Consider the following 25,763-nt stretch of genomic DNA (forward strand, 5'->3'; position numbering starts at 1 on the left):
TAAAACAAAAACACAATTCAATGGGACCAGCCCTTTAAAAGTCTGTGGCAGGTAGAAAGGAGGCGGCGGCGCATAAGATGACGTCATCAACTTCCGGCCTCATTTAAATGAGCATGCGCACAGCTCGCCTCTCGGAACGTCACTTTCTGGGCTGTGTGCGCATGCGCCTGTTGAAGGCCGGCGGTATCGGCACCGCCCACCACCTGAGTGGGCGGAGACAGCCGCGGGAGTTCCTGCACCCACTGGCTCCCGCGCAACCTCTGCACATGCGCAAACCTAAGCGATAGCTGCGCCTGCGCTCTGGAGGTTTCTGCGAGAAGTGGGCGGGGCGCGTTCGCCAAGACGAAAGGAAGGGAGGAGAAAGCGCGGCAAAGTTGCCCTGGAGAGTACTGTGGGTATTCCAATGTCCACCTGCAGAATTACTAAACTTAAGAGTACAGGCCGGAGAACTTTTCGACTTAGAAAAGATTTCGCAGCACCCAGGGGCATTTTATTTCTGAGTTACACCCCAGCCTTGCCTGATTTTGTCTCTATATTATCTCCTCTATATATTATCAAGGGGGTGGAACCCAAGGGCATCCTACCTCCACGCTACACCCCAGCCCTATTTTAGACCCTAGAAACAGGGTCTTACGAGGTTGAAGAGTCTGGTTATTTGCTGGGGCTGTCCTCACACCTGTGGTCCTATTTCAGCCTCCTAAATGCTGAGATTACAAGTGTGCTCCACCACGCCGGCATGCTAAATACTTTGAGGAATCTATTTTCGGAGGCGGAGACACCATCTCGCAGGACCACGAAGACCGGCCACCGGTTTTCTCTTGCTCCCAGATCAGAGCTTGGGTTCTCAGAGGAGCAGCTCCCTCCATCCGAGGGTCGGGTCGGTGCGCATTGGCTTCCTGGAAATCCAGGACAGGACCGGGCTCTGGACGTGTCTGCGGTCCAGGAAGACGACAGACCCGTGTCCTTTGCGAACCAGCTGGCCACACTCCATTTCCCCTAGGATTGCACCCCAGAGGTCAGCCTCGGGTCGCGTGGAGGTGCAGGCCGACCCAGGCCCCAGCGGAGATGCCCGGCCAGCAGGGTGGCGGCCACCTGATGGCCGGGAGTGAGAGGGAGGCAGGATGAGGGCCGAGGTGGGGGCGCTGGGACGCCGGCCGCCTTCTCCCTGACCTGGCCCGCAGTGCCCGTCTGAGATGTCGGCCATGCTGAGTGAGTGTGCGTGCGAGGCGTGTGCATGTGGGCCCGGGCAGTGTTGGTGTCCAGGGTCGAGAGGCACTGTTTGTATTTGTGCAGGAGGTTGCAAGTGGAGGTGGCTGGTGAAGCGAAGAAGAGCGTGAATCGGGGTGTGTGCGCGCGGTGTGTGCTGTGGGAGGTGCAGGGGGTGTGTTTGGGGTGGGCCTGGTGTTGGTGAGGGGTGGAGGGCGGCCGCTGGGAGGCTGTCGGGGAGGGCGGCGTGTTTGCGAGTGTGGCCCAGCAGGTGGCGGTGTGGAGCGAGCGGCGCCGGGGAGGGCGGCTGCGTCATCGGGCGAGCGGTGAAAGGGCCGCGGAGCCGGCTGCGCCAGCGCCTGGCGTGGTGGCGCACGCCTGTCATCCTAGCGCTTGGGAGGCTGAGACAGGAGGATCGAGGCCAGCCGGAGACCTTCGGCAACTTAGCGAGACCCTTTTTGGAGACCTCTTCTACCTCCCGCCCCACACCTAAACCTGCTTTCTGTCTCATTTCCCTCTGTCTCTGATTGGTCTATTGATTGATGCGCTGGTTTACCTCGCCGTGTCACTGCAGTCCTATTTCCTCTTTTCGCCCTACTGGGGATGGAACCCAGGGGCATTCGACCTCCGAGCTACACCCCAGCCCTAGTTTTTATTCTTTATTTTGAAACAGGGCCTCACTGAGTTGGAGGCCTCACTAAATATCCGAGGCTGGCCGTGAACTCTGATCCTCCTGTCTCAACCTCCCAAGTACTGGAATGACAAGCGTGCGCCACCACGCCCGGCTCCCGTAGGGCATTTTCAGAAACAGAAAAGGGATCATCGTTTTGATGAAGACACATCTGTTTGGGTGCCCAGCAGTCATGAAACCCTGGAGTCAAAACCCAGCACCACCTCCGAAATAAAGAAATGACAGGATGGAACCCAGGGGCATTCTACCTCTGAGCTACACCCTCAGCCCTAGTTTTTATTCTTTTTTCTTTTTCTTTTTAATTTGTGTGTGTGTGTGTGTGTGTGTGTGTGTGTGTGTGTGTGTGTGTGTGTGGTACTACGGATGGAACCCAGGGGCGTTCTACCTCTGAGCTACACCCCACCCCTATTTTTTAGTGTTTTATTTTATTTTTAACTTTTTTGGGTGGTACTGGGGTTCCTGGAAGCCCTTCTACATATGAGCTACACTCCCAGACCTATTTTTATATTTTTTAATTTGGAAACAGGGTCTCTTAAGCCAGTGCGGCTGGCTTTGAACCTGCGTGATCCTCCTGTCTCCACCTCCCAAGCTCTGGGATTATAAACGTGCACCACCACGCCCAGCTTTTATTTTATTTATTTATTTATTTTTTATTTTTTATTTTTTTGGTGGTACTGGGGTTCCTGGAAGCCCTTCTACCTCCGGGCTACACTCCCACGGGCTACACTCCCAGACCTATTTTTTAACTTTATGTGGAGACAGGGTCTCTTAAGCCAGCGAGGCTGGCTCCGAACCAGCGCGATCCTCCTGTCTCAGCCTCCCAAGCGCGGGGACTACAAGCGTGGGCCACCACGCCCGGCTTTTATTCTTTATTTTGAAACAGGGTCTCACTGAGTTGCAGAGGGCCTCACTAAGTAGCTGAGGCTGTCTGTGAACCCTGATCCTCTGGTCTCAGCCTCCTGAATGCTGGGATTACAACCGTGCCCACCACACCTGGCTTTATTTAATTAATTAGTTTTGTGGTACTGGGAATTGTACTCACCTCTGAGCTACACTCCCAGTCCTATTTTTATTTGAAGCAGGGTCTTGCTATATTGATGAGAGTCTCACTACTTGCTGAGGCTGTCCTCAAACCTGCCTTCCTCCTGTCTCAGCCTCCTAAGTACTGGGTTTACAGGCAGGCATCACCACACCCAGCAAGGACTGTTTTGTTGCAGGGGAAGGAAGTGTCCACCGGGGAGAGGATGGTGTTTTTAATGAGGGTGGATTGCCTGTCAGGAGTGCTGACTGGACAAGGAAATAAGCTATGACTAATCTATTTATGGAATCCTTTTGGAGAACGGAGTAACAAACAGCGGAGACTGGAGGTGCCTCCTAACCCCAGTATTTGGGAAGCTGAGCCGAGATCACAATTTTGAGGGCAGTTTCAGCAAGTTATGGGACTCCCCTCAACCTATCGAGACCTGTTTCAAAATTAAATATAGCCGGGCGTGGTGGCGCACACTTGTCATCCCCGCGCTTGGGAGGCAGAGACAGGAGGATCGCGCAGGTTCGAAGCCAGCCTCTCTGGTTTAAGAGACCCTGTTTCCAAATAAAGTATAAAATAGGTCTGGGCCGGGCGTGGTGGCGCACGCTTGTAATCCCCGCGCTTGGGAGGCAGAGACAGGAGAATCGCGCAGGTTAGAAGTCAGTCTCAGCTACTTAGTGAGGCTCTCAGCAACTTAGTGAGACCCTGTTTCCAAATAAAATATAAAAAAGGACTGGGAGTATAGCCCGGAGGTAGAAAAGCCCCTGGGTTCCACTCCCAGTACCATAAAAATAAAAAATAAAAATTAAATAAAATTGGTCTGGGAGTGTAGTCCGGAGGTAGAAGGGTTCCATCCCCAGTACCACCAAGAAAAATAAATAAATAAAAATAAAAAAATAAAATAAATAAAATATGGCTGTGCATTTCCCTTGGGATCCAGGATGGGGCTCTCAACCTGTCTGCATTCAAGGAAGAAACAGACACGTGTGTCTGATGTCCAAGCAGGGGAGGCAATGTTTGATGCTATGCGGGAGTTTTGAAGTCGAGGTGTTTCCTGAGGTGAATTCTGTGGATTGGGGTGTGTGTGTGTTGTTTGTGGTAGATCTGGAGTGCAGCAGGCCGTTCCTGTTTGCCTGAACCTTTGGGCTTTTGTTAGAACAAGTAGACATCATCGCAAGCAGGCACCAGCAGGTGGCGGGAGCAAAGCGGCTGGATTGACTTGGGTTCTTTTATTTATTTATTTATTTTTATTTTTTAATTTCTAGGTACTGGGGATGGAACCCAGGGGCTCTCTACCTCCGAGATACACCTCCAGCCCTATTTTTTATTCTTTATTTTGAAACTGGGTCTCACTGAGTTGCAAAGGACCTCACCACATAGCTGAGGCTGTCTGAGAATCGCGATCCTCCTGTCTCAGCCTCCTAAATGCTGGGATTACAAGCCAGCACCACCATGCCTGGCACAGTCTCTCCTTTTTTACCTCTGTGTACTCTTTGCAGAAATATGTGCAAAGCCTGTAATCCCGTGTTGCACACCTGTAATCCCAGTGCTTGGGTGGCTGGGACAGGAGAACCACAAGTTTGTGGCCAGCCTCCGCAGTTTAGGGAGACATTCAACAAGTTCTGAGATCCTGTTTCAAAAAATAAAACAGCCGGCCGGGCGTGTTGGTGCACGCTTGTAATCCCAGCATTTGGGAGGCTGAGTCAGGAGGATCTCAGTTTGAGAACAGCCTCAGCTATTTAGGCCCTTTGCAAGTCAGTGAGACCCTGTTTCAAAATAAAGAATAAAAAATCGGGCTGGGGGTGTAGCTCGGAGGCAGAATGCCCCTGGGTGCCATCCCCAGTGTAGCTGTGGTACAGGACTGTGGGTGTAGCTCAGAGATACTATGTCGCTGGTTTCAATCTCTAGTCACACACACACACACACACACACACACACTCTACCCAGAGACTGCATTTTTGTTTAGACCTCTTCCAGTTACTTAAGCCATCCAGTTTGGGTCCCGACAACTACTTAACCCATCCGGTTTCTGATTCCTGCAGCCCTAGGCACCTAATACAGGTCCCAGCGGCCCCGAGGCTCCGGCGACGAGAAACAGGGGCGTTCCACACGAGGTCGGGAGGAGCCCCGGCAGGGGCTGGGGGCAGGATCCAGGTAGGAGAGGCGACGAGGGCCAGGCCGGCCTCGCATGGCAGGGGGTACGGGGGTCCATCAGCGCCCGAAACAGCTGATAAGAGTCACCCAGGGCCTTAGCGGGCGGGAGTCTAGGATGTATCGGTTGCAGTAAATAATGACAACCGAAGACGTTAGGGTTCTCTGCGCGCTTCCCCTGACCTTGCTGCAAGGTCAAGGTCAGCTTTGCCATTCCAGGGCGTTGGTCCGGGGCAGGCCAGGGTTTAAGGGGCCGGTGGGCTTTCACGGCCCCCTCCCCAAATCTTACTCCACGTCCCCCCAGTCCCCAACCTGCAATCTAAGTAACGCACTCCTGCAAATGCAGCTCGCGGAGGAGCTCCCAGCCTCCCGGAGAGGAGGCGCCCCGGCACCCGGGAGGAGCGGGCACGGACCCCGCCAGGCCCCGCCGCGCTCCGCAGTCCCGGGCCCGCGGGCCGCGCGCCGGGGCGGGGCCGGGGAGGCGCGCGCATGCGCAGACTCCGCCTCGCGGGGCGGGGCCGGCGCGGGGCGGGGCCGTGACGTCAGGTGCGCGCGTGGCTCCGGCTGCGCAGGCACAGCTGGTGCTCCGGCGGGCGTGGGGCGCTGCTGGCGGCCGGGCCACGCCGCGGGAGCCGCCGCCGCCGCCGCCGCCCGGCACCCCTGCACCATGTCCGGCCAGCTGGAGCGTTGCGTCCGCGAGTGGCACGAGCTGGAGGGGGAATTTCAGGAGCTGCAGGTAGGGCCGGGCCACCTGGTCCCGCCACCCTGCCACCTGCGGGGCGCCCCGCCCCGGCCCGCCCCGCCCCCACCCAGCCCGGGAGGCGGCGGGGGGTCGCGCCGGGGCTGCTCGCTCCGGGGGAGGCCCTGGGGGGGCTGGCGGCGCCCCTCAGCCCCCCCCCGCCCTCCCCTCTCCCGGGCGGTGCCCGCACGGGGCGCCCCCCGCCGCCCCCCGGCCTCTCACCCGCCCTGTGCTCCGCGCACCTCTGTGGCTGGCTGCGGAAAGTTGGCTTGTGCCCTCCGGGGGCAAGTTCCAGGGCTGGTGGTTGGGGTCTCCCGCACCCACCCCCGCAGCTGCTCCCTGCGCCGGCCCGGAGGGGTGCTCAGGAGCCCCGGGCTGTGTGGGGGGCTCGGGCGCCCTCGCACACAGACCCCTGCCTTCGGGTCGCTGCGCGGTGCGGGGTTGAGCCCCGGGCTGGTGGACCGCGGCGGTCAGCCCTGACAGCCCGGCTGCCTCCGCGGTGATCCGGGCTGCGCCGGCCTCACCCTGCTGGCCCCGAGCCTGGGAGCCAGGGTGGGTGTACCCGGCGTCCCTGGGGAGGTGGCGTGGCCACCAGCGAGGGTCACCGGCAGCAGCCTCCTCCCGGAGAGGGCGGCCTCAGCTTCCTACTCTGATGACTGGAGGCGCCCCAAGAGGGACACGGGGACCACTTTAGAGATTTCCCTCTCTAGCCACCGGGTTGTTTCCTCCGGGGCTGGCGCTCAGTTTTGCCTGAAATCACATCACATCCGCTAGCTCCTCCATGTCCAGAGGACAGGAGAGGACTGGACAAGGGTGTCTGGGTCGTGAGTGTGTGCGTGTGTTACTCGGGATTGAACCCAGGGGCATTCTACCCCCGAGCTCCACTCCCAGCCCTTTTTTAAAAATTGGAAACAGGGTCTCAGTAGGTTGCTGAGTCTTGTTAACCTGCAAACCTGTCTCAGCCTCTCAAGTGGGATTATATGATGGTGTCACCGTGCTCAGATCTTTTTGTTTTTGTTTTTGTTTTTTGGCCTCATGGACAGAGGGGTGAATGAGCCTGAGGTGGGCCGGGGTGCTGTTTCAGGCGTGGACCAGGTATCTACGATAAGGTACCCAGGGCCTGTCATCTGTTCTTGGCCTGTTCAGTGTGTACGGATCAGTGCCCTCTCCTGCGGATTTAGGACTTGGGTCCCTTGCAGTTCCCGGGGCCCCCCCTTTTTAAATACTGGGGATGGAACCCAGGGATATTCTACCTCCAAGCTGCACCCCTAGCCCTATTTTTTTTTTTTTTATTATTTATTTTGAAACAGGGTCTCACTGAATTGCAAAGGGCCTGCTGAGGCTGTCCTCGAACTGTGGTCCTTCTGTCTCAGCCTCCCAAATGCTGGGATTACAAGAGTGCGCCATCATGCCCAGATTATTTTTTATTCTTTATTTTGAAACAGGGTCTCGCTAAGTTGTGGAGGGCTTTACTAAGTAGCCGAGGCTGGCCATGAACCCAGATCCTCCTGTCTCAGCCTCCCAAATACTGGGATTACAGTCGTGTACCACCATGCCTGGCTTGCAGGGCTCTCTTTTGTTGTTACCTCTGTTCAGAAGACACTCCTTCTTTTTTTTTCTTTCTTCATTCCTTCTCCCACCCTCCTTTCCTTTTTTTCTTTCTCCATTTCTTTCTTTGCTTTTTCTTTCTTTTTTTGTGGTACTGGGGGTGGAACCCAGGGGCTTTTCTACCTCTGGGCTATACTCCCAGACTTATTTTATTTTCTACTTTATTTGGAAACAGGGTCTCACTAAGTTGCTGAGAGCCTCACAAAGTAGCTGTGGCTGGGTTCGAACCCGCGCGATCCTCCTGTCTCAGCCCCCCAAGTCCGGATGCCCAGCCTTTGCTCTTTCGAAGAGAGTCTCATGTTTGCAATCCCAGTACTTGGGAGACTGAAACTGGAAGATCACGGGTTCGAGACCAGCTACCACAACTTAGGCCCTCCGCAACTCAGTGGAACCCCTGTTTTCAAAAAAGAAAAATAGGGCTGGGGGTGGAGCTCAGGTAGAATGCTGCTTGCTGGGTCCCATCCCTAGTCTCACACACACACACACACACACACACACACACACACACACACACACAGTCTTACACTTCAGAGACATGCAATTAGTGCAATTAACAGCAGTTGGACAGCGTGTCTTGGCAGGCAGACCTGGCAGCGGAGCCCTTTGATTTGTTTTGATGTGTTGATGTCCAGGATGCACAGGTGTGTCTGTGTCCGGGGACAGACGAGGAACTGGGAAGGGGGTCTGGGTCTCATTGCTGAGGTTGTAGACAGGGAACTGGAGCAGACTGGATCCTACTCTGGGAAAGAGAGACTGCTGGTCATGGCCTTGGGGGTCAGCTGCTGGGTCAGGGGCCCTCTCCATGGCCTCCCGGAGGTCAAGGTCCTACACAAGACTGAGAATGTTGTTTAGAGTTTCAGTTCTCAGACTGGAAGCCAAAGCTTGGGCAGGCTGAGCGTGCTGGGGGCGCAGAGCTGTTTAGTGGTAAGGTTGGAGTTAGAACTTGGTTCTGAAGCTAGGCGTGGTGGCGCACGCTTGTAAACCTAGTACTCGGGAGGCTGAGACAGGAGAATCCCTGTTCATGGACAGTCTCGTTTACTACCCTGTTTCAAAATAAAGCATAAAAAAAAAAGGTGAGTGTGTAGCTCAGAGGTAGAATGCCCCTGGGTTTCATTCGCAGTATTACGAAAAAAAAAAAAAAAAAAAACTTGGGGGTGGTATTAGGGGTTGAACTCAGGGGCAGTGTACCTTCAAGCTATACCCTCAGCCCTTTTTTCTTTTGTGGGTCTGGGGATGGAACGCAGGGGCATTCGACCTCTGAGCTACACCCCCTGCCCTATTTTTATTTTTTATTTTGAAACCAGGTCTCACTGAGTTGCAGAGGGCATCACTAAATAGCTGAGGCTGTCCGCGAACCACTATACTCCGGGTCTCAGTTTTCTGAATGCTGGGGATTACAAGCGTGTGCCACCACACCCGGCTTTCAGCACTATTTTTTTTTTTCATTTTTCTTTTTTGCAGGTCTGGGGATGGAACCCAGAGGCATTTGACCTCCAAGATACACCCCCTGCCCTATTTTTTTATTCATTATTTTGAAACAGTGTCCCACTAAGTTGCGGAGGGCCTCACTAAGTAGCTGAGGCTGTTTGCGAACCACGATCCTCCGGTCTCAGCCTCCCGAATGCTGGGATGACAAGCGTGAGCCACCACGCCTGCCCAGCTTATTCTTTATTTTGAAACATGGTTTCACTGACTTGCAGAGGGCCTCACCAAGTAGCAGAGGCTGTCCTCGAACCGCGATCCTCCGGTCTCAGCCTCCCGAGTGCTGTGATGACCAGTGAGTGACATCACACTTGGCTTTTTCTTAACATTTTTTTTCCTTTTTTCTTTCTTTCTTTCTTTCTTTCTTTCTTTCTTTCTTTCTTTCTTTCTTTCTTCTTTCTTTCTTTCTTTCATACTGGGATTGAATCAAGGGGCATTCCTAGCTCTGCACTACACCACCAGCTCTATTTTATTTTTATTTTGTTTGTTTTGTTTTTTGGTGGTACTAGGGGTGGAACCCAGAGGCTTTCTACCTCCGGGCTACACTCCCAGACCTATTTTATACTTTATTTGGAAACAGGGTCTCACTGAGTTGCTGGGAGCCTCACTAAGTAGCTGAGGCTGGCTTCGAACCCGTGCGATCCTCCCGTCTCAGCCTCCCAAGCGCAGGGATTACAAGCGTGCGCCGCCACGCCCAGCTTCTATTTTGTTTTTATTTTGAAGCAGGGTCTCCCTAGGTCGGTGAGTCTTCTTACTTGCTGACTTTGACCTGGATCTGCCTGCCTCAGCCTCCAAGTACTGAGGCAGGTGTGCGCCACCATTCCCAGCCTTCCTTCTGTATTTGAAATGAAGAAAAAAGAGATGGGCAAGGTAGCATACACCTGTAATCCCGGTAATTGGGAGGCTGAGACAGGAAGATCACAGCATCAACCTAGTGAGACTCTGTTTAAAAATAAAAATAGCTCGAGCCGGGTGTGGTGGCGCAGGCTCGTAATCTCAGCATTTGGGAGGCTGAGACTGGAGGATCCTGGTTCAAGGACAGCCTCAGCTACTTAGGGAGGCCCTCTGCAACTCAGTGAGACCCTGTCTCAAAATAAAGAATAAATAATAGGGCAGGGGGTGTAGCTCGGAGGTCAAATGCCCCTGGGTTCCATCCCCAGACCTGCAAAAAAATAAATAAAATAAAAATAAGAATAGGGCTTGTAATCCCAATAGGGTGAGACAGGAGGATCACAGGTTCGAGGACAGCCTCAGCTACTTAGTGAGGCCTTTCCCAACCTACTAAGACCCTGATTAAAAATAAAGATTAAAATTGGGCTATGGATGTACCTCAGAGGTAAAATGCCCCTGGTTCAATCCTCAGCACCACACAAAAAAACAACAAAACAAAAAGAATAAAGTCGAGCGTGGTGGCGCACGCTTGTCATCCCAGTACTTGGGAGGCAGAGACAGGAGGATATGGGTTTGCGGCCAGCCTCAGCTATTTAGTGAGGTCCTCCCCAACTTAGTGATACCCTGTTTCAAAATAAAGAATAAATAATTGGGCTGGGGGATTAGCTCAGAGGTAGAATGCTCCTAGGTTCAATTCTCAGCACCACAAATAATAATAATAATAATAATAATAATAGTAATAACAACAACAATAATAATAATAATAAAGAAAAAAGGAAGCCTAATTCTCAGAACCTGGAGGACTTCAAAGGTTTTATGGAATTCCCTTTCCTTCATTAAAAAAAAAAAGCCTTGTCACAGTTGGGCGTGGTGGCACATGCTTTAATCCCAGCGTTGAGACCAGAGGATTACGGTTTGCAGACAGACAGCCTCAGCTACTTAGTGAGGCTCTTTGCAACTCAGTGAGACCCTGTTAAAAAAAAAAAAAAAAAAAAAGACTAAAAAATAAGGCTAGGGGTGTAGCTCGGAAGTATAATGCCCCTGGGTTCCATCCCCAGTACCGCAAAAAATAAAATAAAAATAAAGAAAGAAAAAATAAAGAAAAGAAGAAGCCTATTCTCAGAACCTGGAGGACTTCAAAGGTCTTATGGAATTCCCTTTCCTCCAATAAAAAAAAAAAAAAAAAGAAAAAAAGAAAAGAAAAGAAAGCCCTGTCCAATAGCTGGGCCTTTGTGGAGGACAGTTTTCTGGAGGACTGCCTTTCCTTGGAAATGAGCTGTGCCTGTCGGGGCCTTCCTGGACTCAACACTGAGCGTCTGTGAGGACTCTGTGTGGGTCCTGGGGTTCCAGCCAGGCGGGTGAGTCTGAGAACCAGCGTGCGTCCTCCCCCTGCCCGTGGAGTGACCACAGAAGGTCCCTCTCAGACGCCGCAGGCTACCGAGTGAGCAGCCCCTGCCCGGGTCCCTGCAGGCTCCTGCTGTTCCCCCGACCTTGCAAGGTTATAGGGCCTTGTAGGTCATCGCCCAGATTTTCAGCTGTGTGTGTGTGTGTGCGCGTGTGGGTTGCTGGAGATTGAGCCCCGGGGGCATTCTACCTCAGAGCTACACCTCCAGCCCCTTTTTTTATGTTTTATTTTTAATTTAGAAACAGGGCCTCACTAGGTTGCAAAGAGTCTCCCTACTTGCTCAGTAGCTGTCTTGGCTTCTGTTGTCTTTCTGCCTTTTGGGCCTTTTCTTTAGAAGTGGGTAGTGGGGGCCGGGCGTGGTGGCGCACGCTTGTCATCCCAGGGATTGGGAGGCTGAAACCGGAGGACCCAGGTTCGCGGCCAGCCTCAGCTACTTAGCGAGGGCCTCTGCAACTCAGTAAGACTCTGTTTCAAAATAAAAACTAAAGCCGGGCGTGGTGGCGCACGCTCGTCATCCCAGCATTCGGGAGGCTGAGACCGGAGGATCGTGGTTCGTGGCCAGCCTCAGCTACTTAGCGAGGGCCTCCGCAACTCAGTGAGACCCGGTTTCAAAAGAAAGAATAAAAAATAGGGCAGGAGTGTAGCTCGGAGGTCAAATGCCCCTGGGTTCCACCCCCAGACCCGCAAAATAAATAAATAAATAAAGACTAAAATACAGGGCTTGGGGATGTAGGTCGGAGGAAGGCTGCCCCGGGGCAGCCAAAGTTCCACAAAAAAAAATTTAAAAAAAGACATAGGTAGTGGGCAGGAGGCAGCTTTGTTGGGTGTAGGCCCTGCCTCTACCTCCTCTGTCGCATCTGACCCGCAGCAAACCTCTGGTCATTTATCTGCAAAACAAAGGTCGAAGCTGGTAATAACTACCGGGATTAGCAAGGTGTGCGATGGGCACTTGATCTAAACAACAGCTTTCCCTGTTTTACAGATAAGAAGATGGAAGTGGAGATATTATTAAGCAATTTGAAAATCTTGGAGCCAGAATTTGAGCTCAGGCCTGATTTTTTTTTTTTTTTTTTTTTTTTTTGGTACTAGGGATTGAACCAAGGGTTCAACTCAACACCCCTGGTTTTTATCCCTAGTACCACAAAAAAAAAAAAAAAAAAAAAAAAATTTGAGACCGGATCTCATTAAATCGCCTAGGCTGGCCTTGAATTTACCGTCCTCCTGCCTTAACCTCCCTCCCAAGCTGAGTCCAGTCACTGGAATTAGAGCTGTGCGTCTCCACCTGTGGCAACCCCAGTGGGCTCCCAAAGAATCTAGACGCTCTTAGTCCTAGAAGAAGAAAGCCTTTGACCTTAGGAGGCCTCCACGTTTGTCTGAGGCTTTTGCAGGACACGTTGGTGCAAACGACAGACGCTTAGCTCACCTCGTTTTAAGCCAAAAGGTGGGTTTATTGGCTCATGCGTCAGAAAGTTCTGTGGCAAATGGCTGTGGGCCAGGCCAGATCCACGAGCCGCGGCGGTGTCCGTGAGCGTCTCTTTTTCCTCCTCTCTGTCCCCTTTGTTCCCCGGGCAGCCTTTTCTGTATTTGGCAAAGTAGCGCACAACCCCCCAGGTTGACATCTCCCAACTCAGCCAGGCAGGCTGACTGGACGTTTCCCCGCCCCTCGGCTCCAGCAGGGCGTCCCAGGGCTGCCGCTCCCGGGCCCAGCTTGGCTCTTGTGATATTACTCCTTGCTTAACCAGTCTCTGGCACAGAGTCACCGGGCCCTGTTCACATGTCAGCCCCGGGACCCAGGCATGGGATCCGTACTACCCACAATCCAGGGAACCAGTGGGTGGGGGGAGCCCAGAGAGGAGACTCAAAATACTAAAAGTAAGCCTGGTGTGGTGGCGCACTCTTGTAATCCCCGCGCTTGGGAGGCTGAGACAGGAGGATCGCACAGGTTCGAAGCCAGCCTCAGCTACTGAGTGAGGCTCTCAGCAATTTGGCGAGATCCTGTTTCCAAATAAAGTATAAAATAGGTCTGGGAGTACAGCCTGGAGGTAGAAAGCTCCTGGGTTCCACGCCCAGTACCACCAAAAAAAAAAAAAAAAAAAAAAGAAAGAAGAAAATACTAAAAGTAAGCCTGGCGTGGTGGTGCACCGTTGTCATCCCAGTCCTTGGGAGGCTGAGACAGGAGGGTCCAGCTTCACTGTAGCCTCAGCTGCTTAGTGAGACCCTGTTTCAAAATAAGAAATAAAATTGGAGCTGGGCTGGTGGGCCATGCCTGTCTTCCCAGTACTCGGGAGGCTGAGACAGGAAGATTGCAGGTTCTTGGCCAGTGTCAGCTACTTAATGAGGCCCTCTGCAATTTAATGAGACCCTGTTTTCATAATAATGAATAAAGCCGGGCGTGGTGGCGCACGCTTGTAATCCCAGCATTCGGGAGGCTGAGACAGGAAGATCACATTTCACAGACAGTCTCAGCTACTTAGGCCCTTCACAACTCAGTGAGACCGTGTTTCAAAATAAAGAACAAAAAATAGAGTTGGAGATGTAGCTTGGTGGTAGAATGCCCTGGGTTCCATCACCAGTGCGACAAAAAGAAAGAAAGAAAGAATAAAAATAGGGCTGGGGGTGTATCTCAGAGGTAGAATTATTTTGCAACTGAGTCTTGTTAAGTTGCCAAGGCTGGCTTTCAACCTGTGAACCTCTTGTCTCAGCCTTCTGAGTACTGAGGTTACAGCTGGGTACCACCACTTCTGGCTGCAGTGATTATTTTTTTAATCTGAGTGGATGTATATGTGTGTGTGTATACATATATTTACAGTTGACAATGTCAATAGCATACTTGTGTTACAGGTGGGTTTTTTTTAACACTTTTCTGTAAAAAGCTAAAAAACACTGGACCTACCATGTACAAGGCTCACTTCCCAGCACTCAAAAAAAAAAAAAAACCCAAAAACATTGGAAATCTAATTGTCCACCAGAATGAACAGTTACACTGAGCATCCATAAAGTGTCAGTACTAGAACAAATAAAGGGGGGGATGTATCGCCATTGAGCAGAATGTTGCAGAGGAATATGCAGGCTAGGCCGTTTATAATTCAATTAAGACATTTAAAGCAGTGTTGATGTATCACTAAGGGTTACGATTGTATATAATACAAGTATAAGACTTTGCAAAACATTAGACCCAATTTAGCACTGCAGGGCCCTGGCAGGAAGCAGGTCCTTCCTTTGGGGTGAGCGCTCCGCTCAGGAGCTCAGGCTTTGCCGGGTCCTTGGCTAACATGAAGGAAGAAAGTTTCAGCACATGCCAGTCAGAGACACAGAGGTGGCGCACTCGTAATCCCAGCACTCGGGAGGCTGAGACAGGAGGATCGCAGGTTCGCAGCCAGCCTCAGCTACTTAGGCCCTCTGCAGCTTAGTGAGACTCTGTCTCAAAGAATAAGCTGGGCATGGTGGCGCAGCTTGTTATCCCGGCATGGCTAGGGAGGCTGAGACAGGAGGGTCATGGTTTAGTGAGGCCCTTTGCAACTCCTTGAGACCTTGTTTCAAAATAAAGGATAAAAAGAGCCGTGCATGGTGGTGCACGCTTGTCATTCCAGCGCTTGGGAGGCTGAGACAGGAGGATCGCGCAGGTTCGAAGCCAGCCTCAGCTGGCTTAAGAGACCCTGTCTCCAAATAAAATATAAAATAGGTCTGGGAGTGTAGCCCAGAGGTAGAGAGCCCCTGGGTTTCATCCCCACTACCACCAAAAAAAAAAAAAAAAGTATAAAATAGGGCTGGGGTTATAGCCCGGAGGTAGAAAAGCCCTTGGGTTCCACCCCCAGTACCACTCATGCCCCCCCCCAAAAAATAGGGCTAAGGTATAGTCCAGAGGTAGAATCCCCCTGGGTTCCATCCCCAGTACCATAAAAATAAGTAAATAAGCTGGGTGTGGTGGCACACACTAGTAATCCCAGCATTTGGGAGGCTGAGACCAGAGGATTGTGGTTCACGAACAGCCTCAGCTACTCAGGCCCTCCACAACTCAGTGAGACCCGGTTTCAAAATAAAGAATAAAAAACAGGGCAGGGAGTGTAGCTCAGAGGTCAAATGTCCCTGGGTTCCATCCCCAGATCCGCCAAAAAAAAAAAAAAAAAAAAAATTAAATAAAATAAAAAATAATTAATTAAATTAAATTTAAAAAGGGCTGGGTGTAGCTTGGAGTTACTGGGTTCTATCCCAAGTACCAAAAAGAATTCGGTAGCATATTATGGTTGTGTTTTTGGAAGAATAAATGTCTTAGTATTTAATTTGTTAATGGCAAGGTTGTGTGTGTGTGTGTGTGTGTGTGTGTGTGTTACTGGGAACTGAACCCAGGGGCATCTACCTCTGAGCTACACCCCCAGCCCTATTTTTTAATTTGGAAGCAGGGTCTCACTCCATCGAGGAGGGCCAGCCGAGGCTAATCTCCAACCCGCAGTGCTCCTGTCTTCGCCCTGCGTGCTGAGATTCCTGGCGTGTGCCAGCTGAGGTTTGCTTTATAGCTGCCCAGCTCCATCTTGAGCTGTCCTGCCGAGCTTGTGTTTGTCTGGACGGCCTGGGACCAGGCAGCTGGGGGCTGGGGCCCGCCTTGGGCTCCAGAAAGAAGTCCTGCTCTCCACGGCTGCCCGTCTGCGTCGGAGTCTCGAGCACCGGGTTATTTTTAGAGGGAGCAGTTGATGCGCCAGTCAGTCATGCTCAATAAGCTGGTTTAAGGAGCAAGTGGCCCCGTTGCAGAGAGCCGACTCCCAGCCTGGGGCGAGGGTCTCCTGGGATCCAGTCCCCTGATGCCAAGGTTAGAAAGAAGAATAACAGCCCAGCCCTTTGGTATTTTCGTTCCTCTTATTTATTTATTTACTTACTTTGGTACTAGGGATTGAACCCAGGGGGTTCTACTAACGACCTACACCTCCACCCCGTTTTTTTTTTTTTTTTTTTGCGGGTCAGGGGATGGAACCCAGGGGCATTTGACCTCCGAGCTACACCCCCTGCCCTATTTTCGTTTTATTTGGAAACAGGGTCTCACTAGGTTGATGAGAGTCTCACTGCTTGCTGAGACTGTCCTCAAACCGTGATCCTCCTGTCTCAGCCTCCCAAATACTGGGATTATGAGCATGTATCACCAAGCCCGGTTTATTTATTTATTATTTATTTATTTATTTATTTATTTATTTATTGCGGTATTGGGGATGGAACCCAGGGGCATTCTACCTCTGAGATACACCCCTCCTCCAGCCCGATTTTAATTTTTTTATTTTTTGTGGTACTGGAGATAGAACCCTGTTTTGTTTGTTTGTTTGTTTGTTTTTGCAGTACTGGGGATAAATGCCTCTGGTTCAGTCTCCAGTACCAAAAAAGATAGATAAATAAGCCGGGCGTGGTGGCGCACGCTTGTCATCCCAGCATTCGGGAGGCTGAAACTGGAGAATCGCCGTTCGCAGGCAGCCTCAGCTACTTAGTGAGGCCCTTTGCAACTTAGTGAGATCCTGTTTCAAAATAAAGAATAAAATATAGGGCAGGGGGTGTAGCTCGGAGGTCGAGTGCCCCTGGGTTCCATCCCACACCCGCAAAAACTAAATAAATAAAAAAAAAGAATAATAAACGAATCCGGGGGGCTGGGCTTCCACCTCCCTCGCAGCCTCTTCACCCATCCGAGGCAGCTCCTTCTCAGGTTCCAGCTTGGCAGGGCAGCCCCACCCTTGCCCCGGGCCACCTTGCTGCCTTCAGAACCGGGGAACAGAGCCTCTCTTTTCTGTGGTTCTGCTCCTGCCCCGGGCTGCCCCGTGCTGGCTCTGGACGTCCATCCTCGACCTGGCGGTGGCTCAGGAGGCCGATGCTGGTTGGCGGGGCCTGGGGTGGTTCTCTTCCTCCGGAGCCCGGGCCGGGCCAGTCCCCGCCAAGCCATGTCTCCACTGGGTGTGGGGAAAGATGGGTCTCCAAGGAACCCGGGGATGCAGACCGAGAAAGGGTGGCTGCCTGGTTAGCAAGAGCACCAGAAGGCTTCCATCTGGCTTCCTGGTTGCGTGCAGAGGCACCGGGTTGTGTGGATGGGAGGGAGGCTGGGATGACCTCAGTCGGCTCGTTCTGATCTTGGGAAAAGCAGCTCAAAGCACAGTTCCAGCCGGGGTGTGATGGAGACAGAAACTGTGTCCTCCCCCAGCCAGGTGTGGTGGCGCATGCTTGAAATCCCACCACACCCAGGGAGGCTGAGGACAGGAGGATTGCAGGTTCGAGAACAGCCTCAGCAAGTACCGAAATTCATCAGCCTGGCAAGAACCTGTTTCAAAATAAAAGTAAAGCCGGGCGTGGTGGCGCACGCTTGTCATCCCAGCATTCGGGATGTTGAGACCGGAGGATTGTGGTTTGTGGACAGCCTCAGCCTCTTAGGCCCTTTGCAACTCAGTGAGACCTGGTTTCAAAATAAAGAATAAAAAATAGGGCAGGGGGTATAGCTCGGAGGTTGAATGCCCCTGGGTTCCACTCCCAGACCCGCAAAAAAAAAAAAAAAAAAAAAAAAAAAAAAACTATTAAAACCAAAAACAGAGCTGGTCATGGTGGCGCACGCTTGTAATCCCAGCATTTGGGAGGCTGAGACAGGAGGATTGTGATTCACGGCCAGCCTCAGCTACTTAGTGAGACCTTGTTTCAAAATAAAGAATAAAGAACCCAGCCTCAGCTACTGAGTGAGGCTCTCAGCAACTTAGTGAGACCCTGTTTCCAAATAAATAGAACATAGGTCTGAGAGTATAGCCCGGGGGTAGAAAGCCTCTGGGTTCCACCCCCAGTACCACAAACAAAGTAACTAAATAATACAAAATTTAGTTGGGCTGGGGTGTAGCTCCGAGGTAGAATGTTTCTGGGTTCCATCCCCATTACGCAAAAAACCAAACCAAACCAAAATAACAACAAAACAACTCTGTTGCCTCTGGCCTGGGAATTCCACGTCCTTCCCCAGAGGGGTGCCCGCCCGTGCGCCCAGAGAAGCTGCCCGAGGGTGGTGTTGAGTGCTGCGGTCAGAGCCAACCCAAATATCCCTGGTAGGGGAATAACTACTGCCAGAGCTTGAAATCTTGACACTAAGGGGCAGGTGTGAGCCTTGGGATACATCAGCTCTGCCAGCCGCGTACGGTGGTGCACATCTGTCATCCTGCGCTCGGGAGGCTGACGCAGGAGGATCGCAGTTCCCAGCCAGCCTCAGCTACTTAGTGAGGCCATGTGCAACTGGGTGAGACCCTGTTTCAAAATAAAGAATCAAAAGTAAGGTTGGGGGTGTAGCTCAGAGGTAGAATGCCCCTGGGTTCCGCCCCTAGTACCTCAAGCAAACCAAACAAAAACGATCCTAGCCGGGCGTGGTGGCACACTCTCGTCATCCCAGCACTCGGGAGGCTGAGACTGGGGGATCGCGGTTCGCGGACAGCCTCAGCTACTTAGTGAGGCCCTTTCAACGCAGTGAGACCCTGTTTCAAAATAAAGAATAAAAAGTAGGGCCGGGGGGGGGTATCTCGAAGGTAGAATGGCCCTGGGTTCCATCCCCAGACCCACAAAAACAAAACAAAATCTCACTGGTGGGAAGCTTTGCCGCGCGCTGTCACCGTAGGACTCCGGTTGCAGAGGGGACGGTGGGCTCGGCGTTTGCATCTTTTGACTTCCAGCTGTGTGATTTATGTAATTAGACCATCACCCTTATATCCCAGACAGGAAAAAGAGCTACTAGAGGGCAGACAGTTCCTTAGAAGACAGTCTTTAACCTGAACGCGTCGGCCGGGGAAGTACCGCAGGGGTCAAGTACGCATTTCTATGTGCGGTCCTCGGGTCCAGCCCTAACAGCAGACCAAAGAAAAACCCTGGCACGCATTGCTTCCTTGCTTGGCTGACCCGTGCGCTGCTGCCCTGCTGCAGTGGGGGCAGGGAAGCCAGTCCTCAGCTGAGCAGCTGGCCAGCAGTGGTAGCGGACTGTTACTTAAAGGAAACACCTCTGGGATAATGATTTTCTTGCCATTCTCGGGATACTTTTTGTTTTCTTGCAACAGTATATATTGATGAGTGGATGCTTTTATTTGCAACAGTGGACATCAGTGCTCTTGGTGCTTTTTTTTTTTGCAACAATGAACTATGTATCAATGCTCTTGATACTTTTTTGCAACAGTATATTTTTGTTTGTTTGTTTGTTTGCAGTACTGAGGATGGAACCCAGGGGCATTCTACTTCTGAGCCATAACCCCAGCCCTATTTTTTATTCTTTTTTTTTCTTTTTTTCCCTGTGGTACTGGGGATGGAACACAAACCAAGCTACCTCCAAGCTATACCCCAGCACTATCTATCTATCTTTCTATCTATCTATCTATCTATTTGCAGTACTGGGGATGGAACCCAGGGGCCTTCTACCTCCGGGCTACACTCCCAGACATATTTTATATTTTATTTGGAAACAAGGTCTCTTAAGCCAACGAGGCTGGCTTCGAACCTGCACGATCCTCCTGTCTCAGCCTCCCAAATGCTGGGATTACAAGCGTGCGCCACCACACCCGCCTTCCCAGCCCTATTTTTTGTTCTTTATTTTGAAACAGGGTCTCAATGAGTTGCAAAGGGCCTCACTAAATAATAGCTGGGGCTATTATCAAACCATGATCCTCCTGTCTCAGCTTCCCAAATGCTGGGATTGCAAGTGTGTGCGCCATCACGCCCGGCTCCCTAGCCCCCCCCCCTTTTTTTTTCCTATTTTTGTTTTGGGCCAGGTGTGATGGCACATGCATGTAATCTAAGTACATGGGAGGATGAGACCAGAGGATCACAGGTTCTAGGAAAGCCTCAGCAATTTAGTGAAACTCATAGAAGTCTAGGAAGACCCCACTTCAAAATAAAGAATAAAGCCAGACGTGGTGTGGAGGATCGTGGTTTGAGGACAGCCTCATCTACTAAGTGAGGCCTTCAGCAACCTAGTGAGACTTTATTTTAAAATAAAGAATAAAAAGGCCGGGCCGTGGTGGTGCACACTTGTAATCCCTGCGCTTGGGAGGCGGAGACAGGAGGATCGTGCAGGTTCGAAGCCAGCCGCGTTGGCTTAAGAGACCCTGTTTCCAAATTTTAAAAAAAGTATAAAAATAGGTCAGGGAGCGTAGCCCAGAGGTAGAAGGGTTTCCAGGAACCCCAGTACCACCAAAACAAAACAAACAAACAAACAAACAAACAAAAAAGAATAAAAACATAGGGCTGAGGGTGTAGCTCAGAGGTAGGATGCCCCTGGATTCCATTCCTAGTACTGGGGAAAAAAATAGGGCTGGGGTGTAACTTGAAGGTAGAATATCCCCCGGTTTAATCCCAGTACCACCAAAAAGATATATATATAATGTATAATTAAATTATATGTAATTACATATAAATATATATTTATATAATTTTGAAACAGGATATATCGCTGGCTTGCTCTGTGTAGCTAAGTTGCTAAGGCTGGCCTTGAACTTGCAATCCTCTTGCCTCAGCCTGAGAGGAGGCACTGCTTTTTCACAAGAAATAATGCCTGGCTTTCCACACTCTTAGGAGTGGTGACAAGCCTTGTTATTTTCCAAGCGCTGAAGGGCCGGTCTGCAGGGCGTTGCTGTGCAGCCGGCTGACGGGCATTTCTCCTGGATTACCTTGTTTCCCCACTTTTCTTGAAGCCGGAGCGGTTCTGTGGCAGAGTGTTTTAATTTTTACCAAGGGTAATGTCTTCACGTTTTACTTGTGGAATTAAATATTAATCTACACTGAGGAGCGCCTGGCCGTCGAGTGTCTGGCAGCTGATTCTGTGGTTTCATCTTATCGCTCAGCCTGGGAGCCCAACAAGCCTCCCGGGAGGTGGTGCCCTTATCTCGCCCAGCCCGTCCCTGAGGCCCCACCTTCTGGAAGGTCGCCTCTCCCTGCCTGCCCCCTCCAGCACTTCCTTAGTGTCTGTCTCTTTTTTGGGGGGGAGGTCCTGGGGATGGAACCCAGGGGCCTTCTACCTGTGAGCTCCACCCCCAGCCCTATTTTATTCTTATTTTAAAACAGGCTCTCTGGAGGTTAATAAAGGCTTCACTATTGGCTGAGGCTGTCCTCAGCCTCAAGATCCTCCTGTCTCAGCCTCCCAAGTACTAGGATTACAGGGGCGCACCACCACGTTCGGCTCTAAAAACATTTTTTTAAAGACAGGTTTGTAGCCGGGCATGGTGGTGCATGCTTGTAATCCCAGCATTCGGGAGACTGAGACCTGGAGGATCACGGTTCGCAGACAACCTCAGCTACTTAGTGAGGCCCTCTGCAACTCAGTGAGACCCGGTTTCAAAATAAAGAATAAAGAATAGGGCAGGGGGAGTAGCTCGGAGGTACAGTGCCCCTGAGTTCCATCCCCAGACCCACAAAATAAATAATAAATAAATGAATGAATAAATAAATACAATTTAATTAAAAAAAAAAAAGCCAGGCGTGGTAGCTGGGCACCCTTGGAATCCCTGCCCTTGGGAGGCTGAGATAGGAGGATTGCACAAGTTCGAAGCCAGCCTCAGCTACTAAGTAGTGAGGCTCTCAGCAACTTAGTGAGACCCTGTTTCCAAATAAAATATAAAATAGGTCTAGGAGTATAGCCCAGAGGTAGAAAGGCCCTGAGTTCCACCCCCAGTACCACCAAAATAATAATAATAATAATAATAATAATAATAATAATAATAATATTATAAGCCAGGTGTGGTGGCACACACTTGTAATTCCAGCATTTGGGAGGCTGAGACAGGAGGATTGCGGATCGTAGCCAGCCTCAGCTACTTAGCGAGGCCCTCTGCAACTCAGTGAGACCCGGTTTCAAAATAAAGAATAAAAAATAGGGCTGGGGGTGTAGCTCGGAGGTAGAACGTCCCTGGGTTCCATCCCCAGTACCGCAAAAAAAAAAAAAAAAAAAAAAAAAAAAAAAAAATATATATATATATATATATATATATATATATATATATATATATGTATATAGCTGAGGGGTGCAACTTAGAGGTAAAATGCCTTTGGGTTCAGCAAAGAAAAAGACAGACAAACAGACGGAAAGAGATATACACGTACCCAGCCATGCCGCCTTCCCAGTTCTATACCAGTCCTCTGCCCGACATCTCGGGTAGCGTACCCTGCCGTAGCCATGTCCCCTGTCCGCAAGCAAACTATAAAAAGTGACCTGTCCGCCTTTCTCCCCCGCGCCCGCCTGGCCTCGGCTTCAGGAGACCCACAGGGTCTACAGGCAGAAGCTGGAGGAGCTGACGGCGCTGCAGACGCTGTGCAGCGGCTCCATCCGCAAGCAGAAGCGGCGCCTCAAGGACCTGAAGCGCTCGCTGCAGAGGTAGGCGGCCGCGTGTGCGCGCGTGTGTGTGCGCGCGTGTGTGTGTGTGTGTGTTACTGGGGGCGGACCCAGGGGTTTCTAGCTCTGACCTACACTTATGTTCCCGGGGATGAACTCAGAGGCAGTCTTCCAAGCTACTTCCCAGCCCTATTTTTTTTCTATTTTATTAATATTTTATTTTATTAATCCCCTCTGGGGATTGAACCCAGAGGCATTCTACCTCCGGGCTGTACCCCCAGACCAGTCTTACTTGTTTGGAAACAGGGTCTTGCTAGGTTGCTGAGTCTCAGTACTTGCTCAGGCTGTCCTGGGTCTGTGACCCTCCCGACTACTAGGATACCAGGATGTGCCTCCACGCCTAGCTGTATTATTTGGAAACAGGGTCTCCTAGGTTGCTGAGAGCCTCACTATGTAGCCGAGGCTGGCTGCGAACCCGCGATCCTCCTGTCCCCGCCTCCCAAGGCTTGTGCTACCACTCAGCTTTTTTTTTTTTTTTTTTTTTTTTGAAACAGGGTCTTGCCTACATTCTTGAGGCTGGCCTCAGACCTGCAATCCTCCCCTCTCAGACTCCCCAGTCCTAAGATTACAGGTGTGTGTCACACGGAGATGGCACCCTTGGTTTTAAAACCGAGGGACAGGAACCCAACTCAGAACTGGCTTACACAGAGAATTGAAATTGCTCTTTGGATCTGGTCATGGTGGTGCACACTTGTCATCCAGTACTTGGGGGGCGGAGACAGGAGGGTCGCAGGTTCGTGGCCAGCCTCAGCTACTTAGTGAGGCTCCCAGCAACTTAGTGAGACCTGGTTTCAAAATAAAGAATAAAGCCAGGCGTGGTGGCGCACGCTTGTAATCCCAGCATTCAGGAGGCTGAGACCGGAGGATCGTGGTTCACAGACAGCCTCAGCTACTTAGTGAGGCCCTCTGTAATTTAGTGAGATCCTGTTTCAAAATAAAGAATAAAAAATAGGGCAGGGGGTATAGGTCAGAGGTAGAATGCCCCTGGATTCCTTCCACAGTTCCACCAAAAAAAGAAATTGTCTTTTGGCACTGGAGATGGAGCCCAGGGCCATTCTACCTCTGAGCTACACCCCCAGCCCTATTTTATTTTCATTTAAAAAAATTAATTAATTAGTTAATTTGTGGTACTGGGGATTCTCCTATGTCGGCCTCCCAAGTACTAGGATTACAGGTCTTTTCCACCATGCCCAGCAGAGAATGGAAATTTTAATGGAAAACAACCAGAAGGAGCTTCAGGGCCGACTGGACCCAGGGGTCAGAGGGCGCGGGTTGGAATCTGGACCTCTCCTCGCAGCTCTCCTCGATGGCCTCCAGAGGGTCCAGGGCAGGCCCTTCTGCCTGTCTTGTTTTTCTCTTGAAGTCGGCTGAAGTCCTGGGACTGAGTCTCATTGGCTGGAACTGGTCACGTGCCCGTCTATGAGCCAGTCACTGAGCCCTGCTTGGGCGGCACGGCTTGTGCTCAGCCTGCGGAGCTCTGGTGGTTTGGCCGCCTTGATCCGAGTGGAGGGAGAAGACTCATCTGTAATCCTAGTACTTAGGAGGCTGAGACGGGGATCGCTGCCGCGGCGATGGAGGAAGACCTTGTTTAAAACAAAAAATAAAATAGAGCCGGGGATGTAGCTCAGAGGTACAGTTCCCCTAGGTTCAATCCCCTGTACCAGACACACCCCCATGGACGTGCGCACACGCACACAGAGAAAAGGCTGAGGGGATACCTCGGAGGCAGAACACCCCTGAGTTCAGATCTTTAACACACACACACAGTCAAGCATGGTGGCACGCACCTGTAATGCCAGCACTTGGGAGGCTGAAACTGGAGGATCGCAGGCTTGAGAACGGCCTCAGCAAGTAGTGAGACTCTATTCAACCTAGGGAGACCCTGTTTCCAAATAAAAATAAACAGGGCTGGAGGTGTAGCTGCCGGAGGTAGAATGCCCCTGGGTTCTATCCCCAGCACCGCAGGGGAAAAAATTAAGCTCAGAGCTCGGCCTGGTGGCGCACGCTTCTAGTTCAGCAGTTGGGAGGCTGAGAAAGGAGGATCGTGGTTAGAGGACAGCTTCAGCTACGTAGCGAGGTCCTTTGCAACTCAGTGAGACCCGGTTTGAAAATAAAGAAGAAAATGGCCGGGTGTGTCGGCACACACTTGTAATCCCGCATCTGGGAGGCAGAGACAGGAGGAGCCGTGTGCGTTCACCCTCAGCTGCTCAGGCCCTCTGCAGCTCAGTGAGACCCTGTTCCAAAACAGAGAATAAGATATACTGCCGGGAGTGTAGCTTGAGGTAGGACGTCCCTGGGTTCCATCCCCGTACCATAAAACAAGATAAAAAAGAAAGAAAGACTAAAAATAAAACAGTAGCTCGAAGGCAGAATGCCCCTGGGTTCAATCCCCAGCACCAGGAGAAAAAAAAGGAAAAGGAGAAGAAAGAGCCGCAAGGACATGGCGGGGCCCCGGGGTGCACGGGGAGGCTGACGGTGACCCCGGGGCGCCCTCTTCCTCGTCCGCACCCACACTCTCCCGCAGGTACCAGCGCCACGCGGGCCCGGAGGCGGCGGAGCTGGTCCAGCAGATGGGCGCGCACGTCAAGGAGCGGCAGAGCGACTTCTTCAGCATGGAAGCCTACCTGCCCAAGAAGAACGGGTAGGAGCCCGAGAGCCCAGCCGCCTCCCGGCCGGGCGCGGGCCCAGACCCCAGCAGTGTGGGCGCCTGCTGCGTGCCCAGCGCGGCCGGCCGGCCGGCCTCTATGGCAGAGTGGGGTCGGTGGTGGTCTCCGTTTCCGCGAGGCCCCGAGACGTCGGGGGATACCTGGGCCCAGATATTTGGGGATCTCTCCACGCAGCTTTGAACATGAGCCAGCATGACCCCAACCCTCTTCTCAGGTTCAGCCTGGCACCGAGTCTGAGCCCCGCTAAGAGGGCACATTCCTTGTCGGCCCGCTTTATTTATTTATTTTTTGAAACAGGGTTTTGGTAAGGTGCTGAGGGCCTTGCTGATTTGCTGAGGTTTGGCCTCCAACCTGCAGTCCTCCTGTCTCAGCCTCCCACTCGGATGACAGGCATGTGTGTCTGCCTGGCAGCCAGCTTCTGCATCCATTCTCAGAGAGAAAGAAGGCTCTTCTGTTTAGATTTTTTTTTTCTCCTCTCAAACTCATTATTCAAAGCTTAATTTATATTTTACTTTATGATTTTTAGTGCTGAAGGTTG

General features: G+C 51.6%; 1 protein-coding gene across 2 annotated transcripts in view; it reads left to right on the forward strand.

Moving 5' to 3' along the window:
- Positions 1-5,727: 5,727 nt before the first annotated feature.
- Positions 5,728-25,763, forward strand: part of TMEM120B (transmembrane protein 120B) — a gene marked incomplete at both ends in the record, with an annotated part of 39,496 nt that continues 19,460 nt past the window's right edge. The window contains 3 exons of one of the 2 annotated variants that reach the window (XM_080717456.1): positions 5,728-5,811; positions 22,423-22,541; positions 25,084-25,200. In XM_080717456.1, the coding sequence (XP_080573582.1) occupies positions 5,743-5,811; positions 22,423-22,541; positions 25,084-25,200 (305 nt within the window). The remainder of the gene's footprint in view (positions 5,812-22,422; positions 22,542-25,083; positions 25,201-25,763) is intronic. The other variant, XM_080717455.1, reaches the window with a different exon arrangement.

Source organism: Muscardinus avellanarius, assembly GCF_963383645.1.
Source record: "Muscardinus avellanarius genome assembly, chromosome: 21".
NCBI lineage: Eukaryota > Metazoa > Chordata > Mammalia > Rodentia > Gliridae > Muscardinus > Muscardinus avellanarius.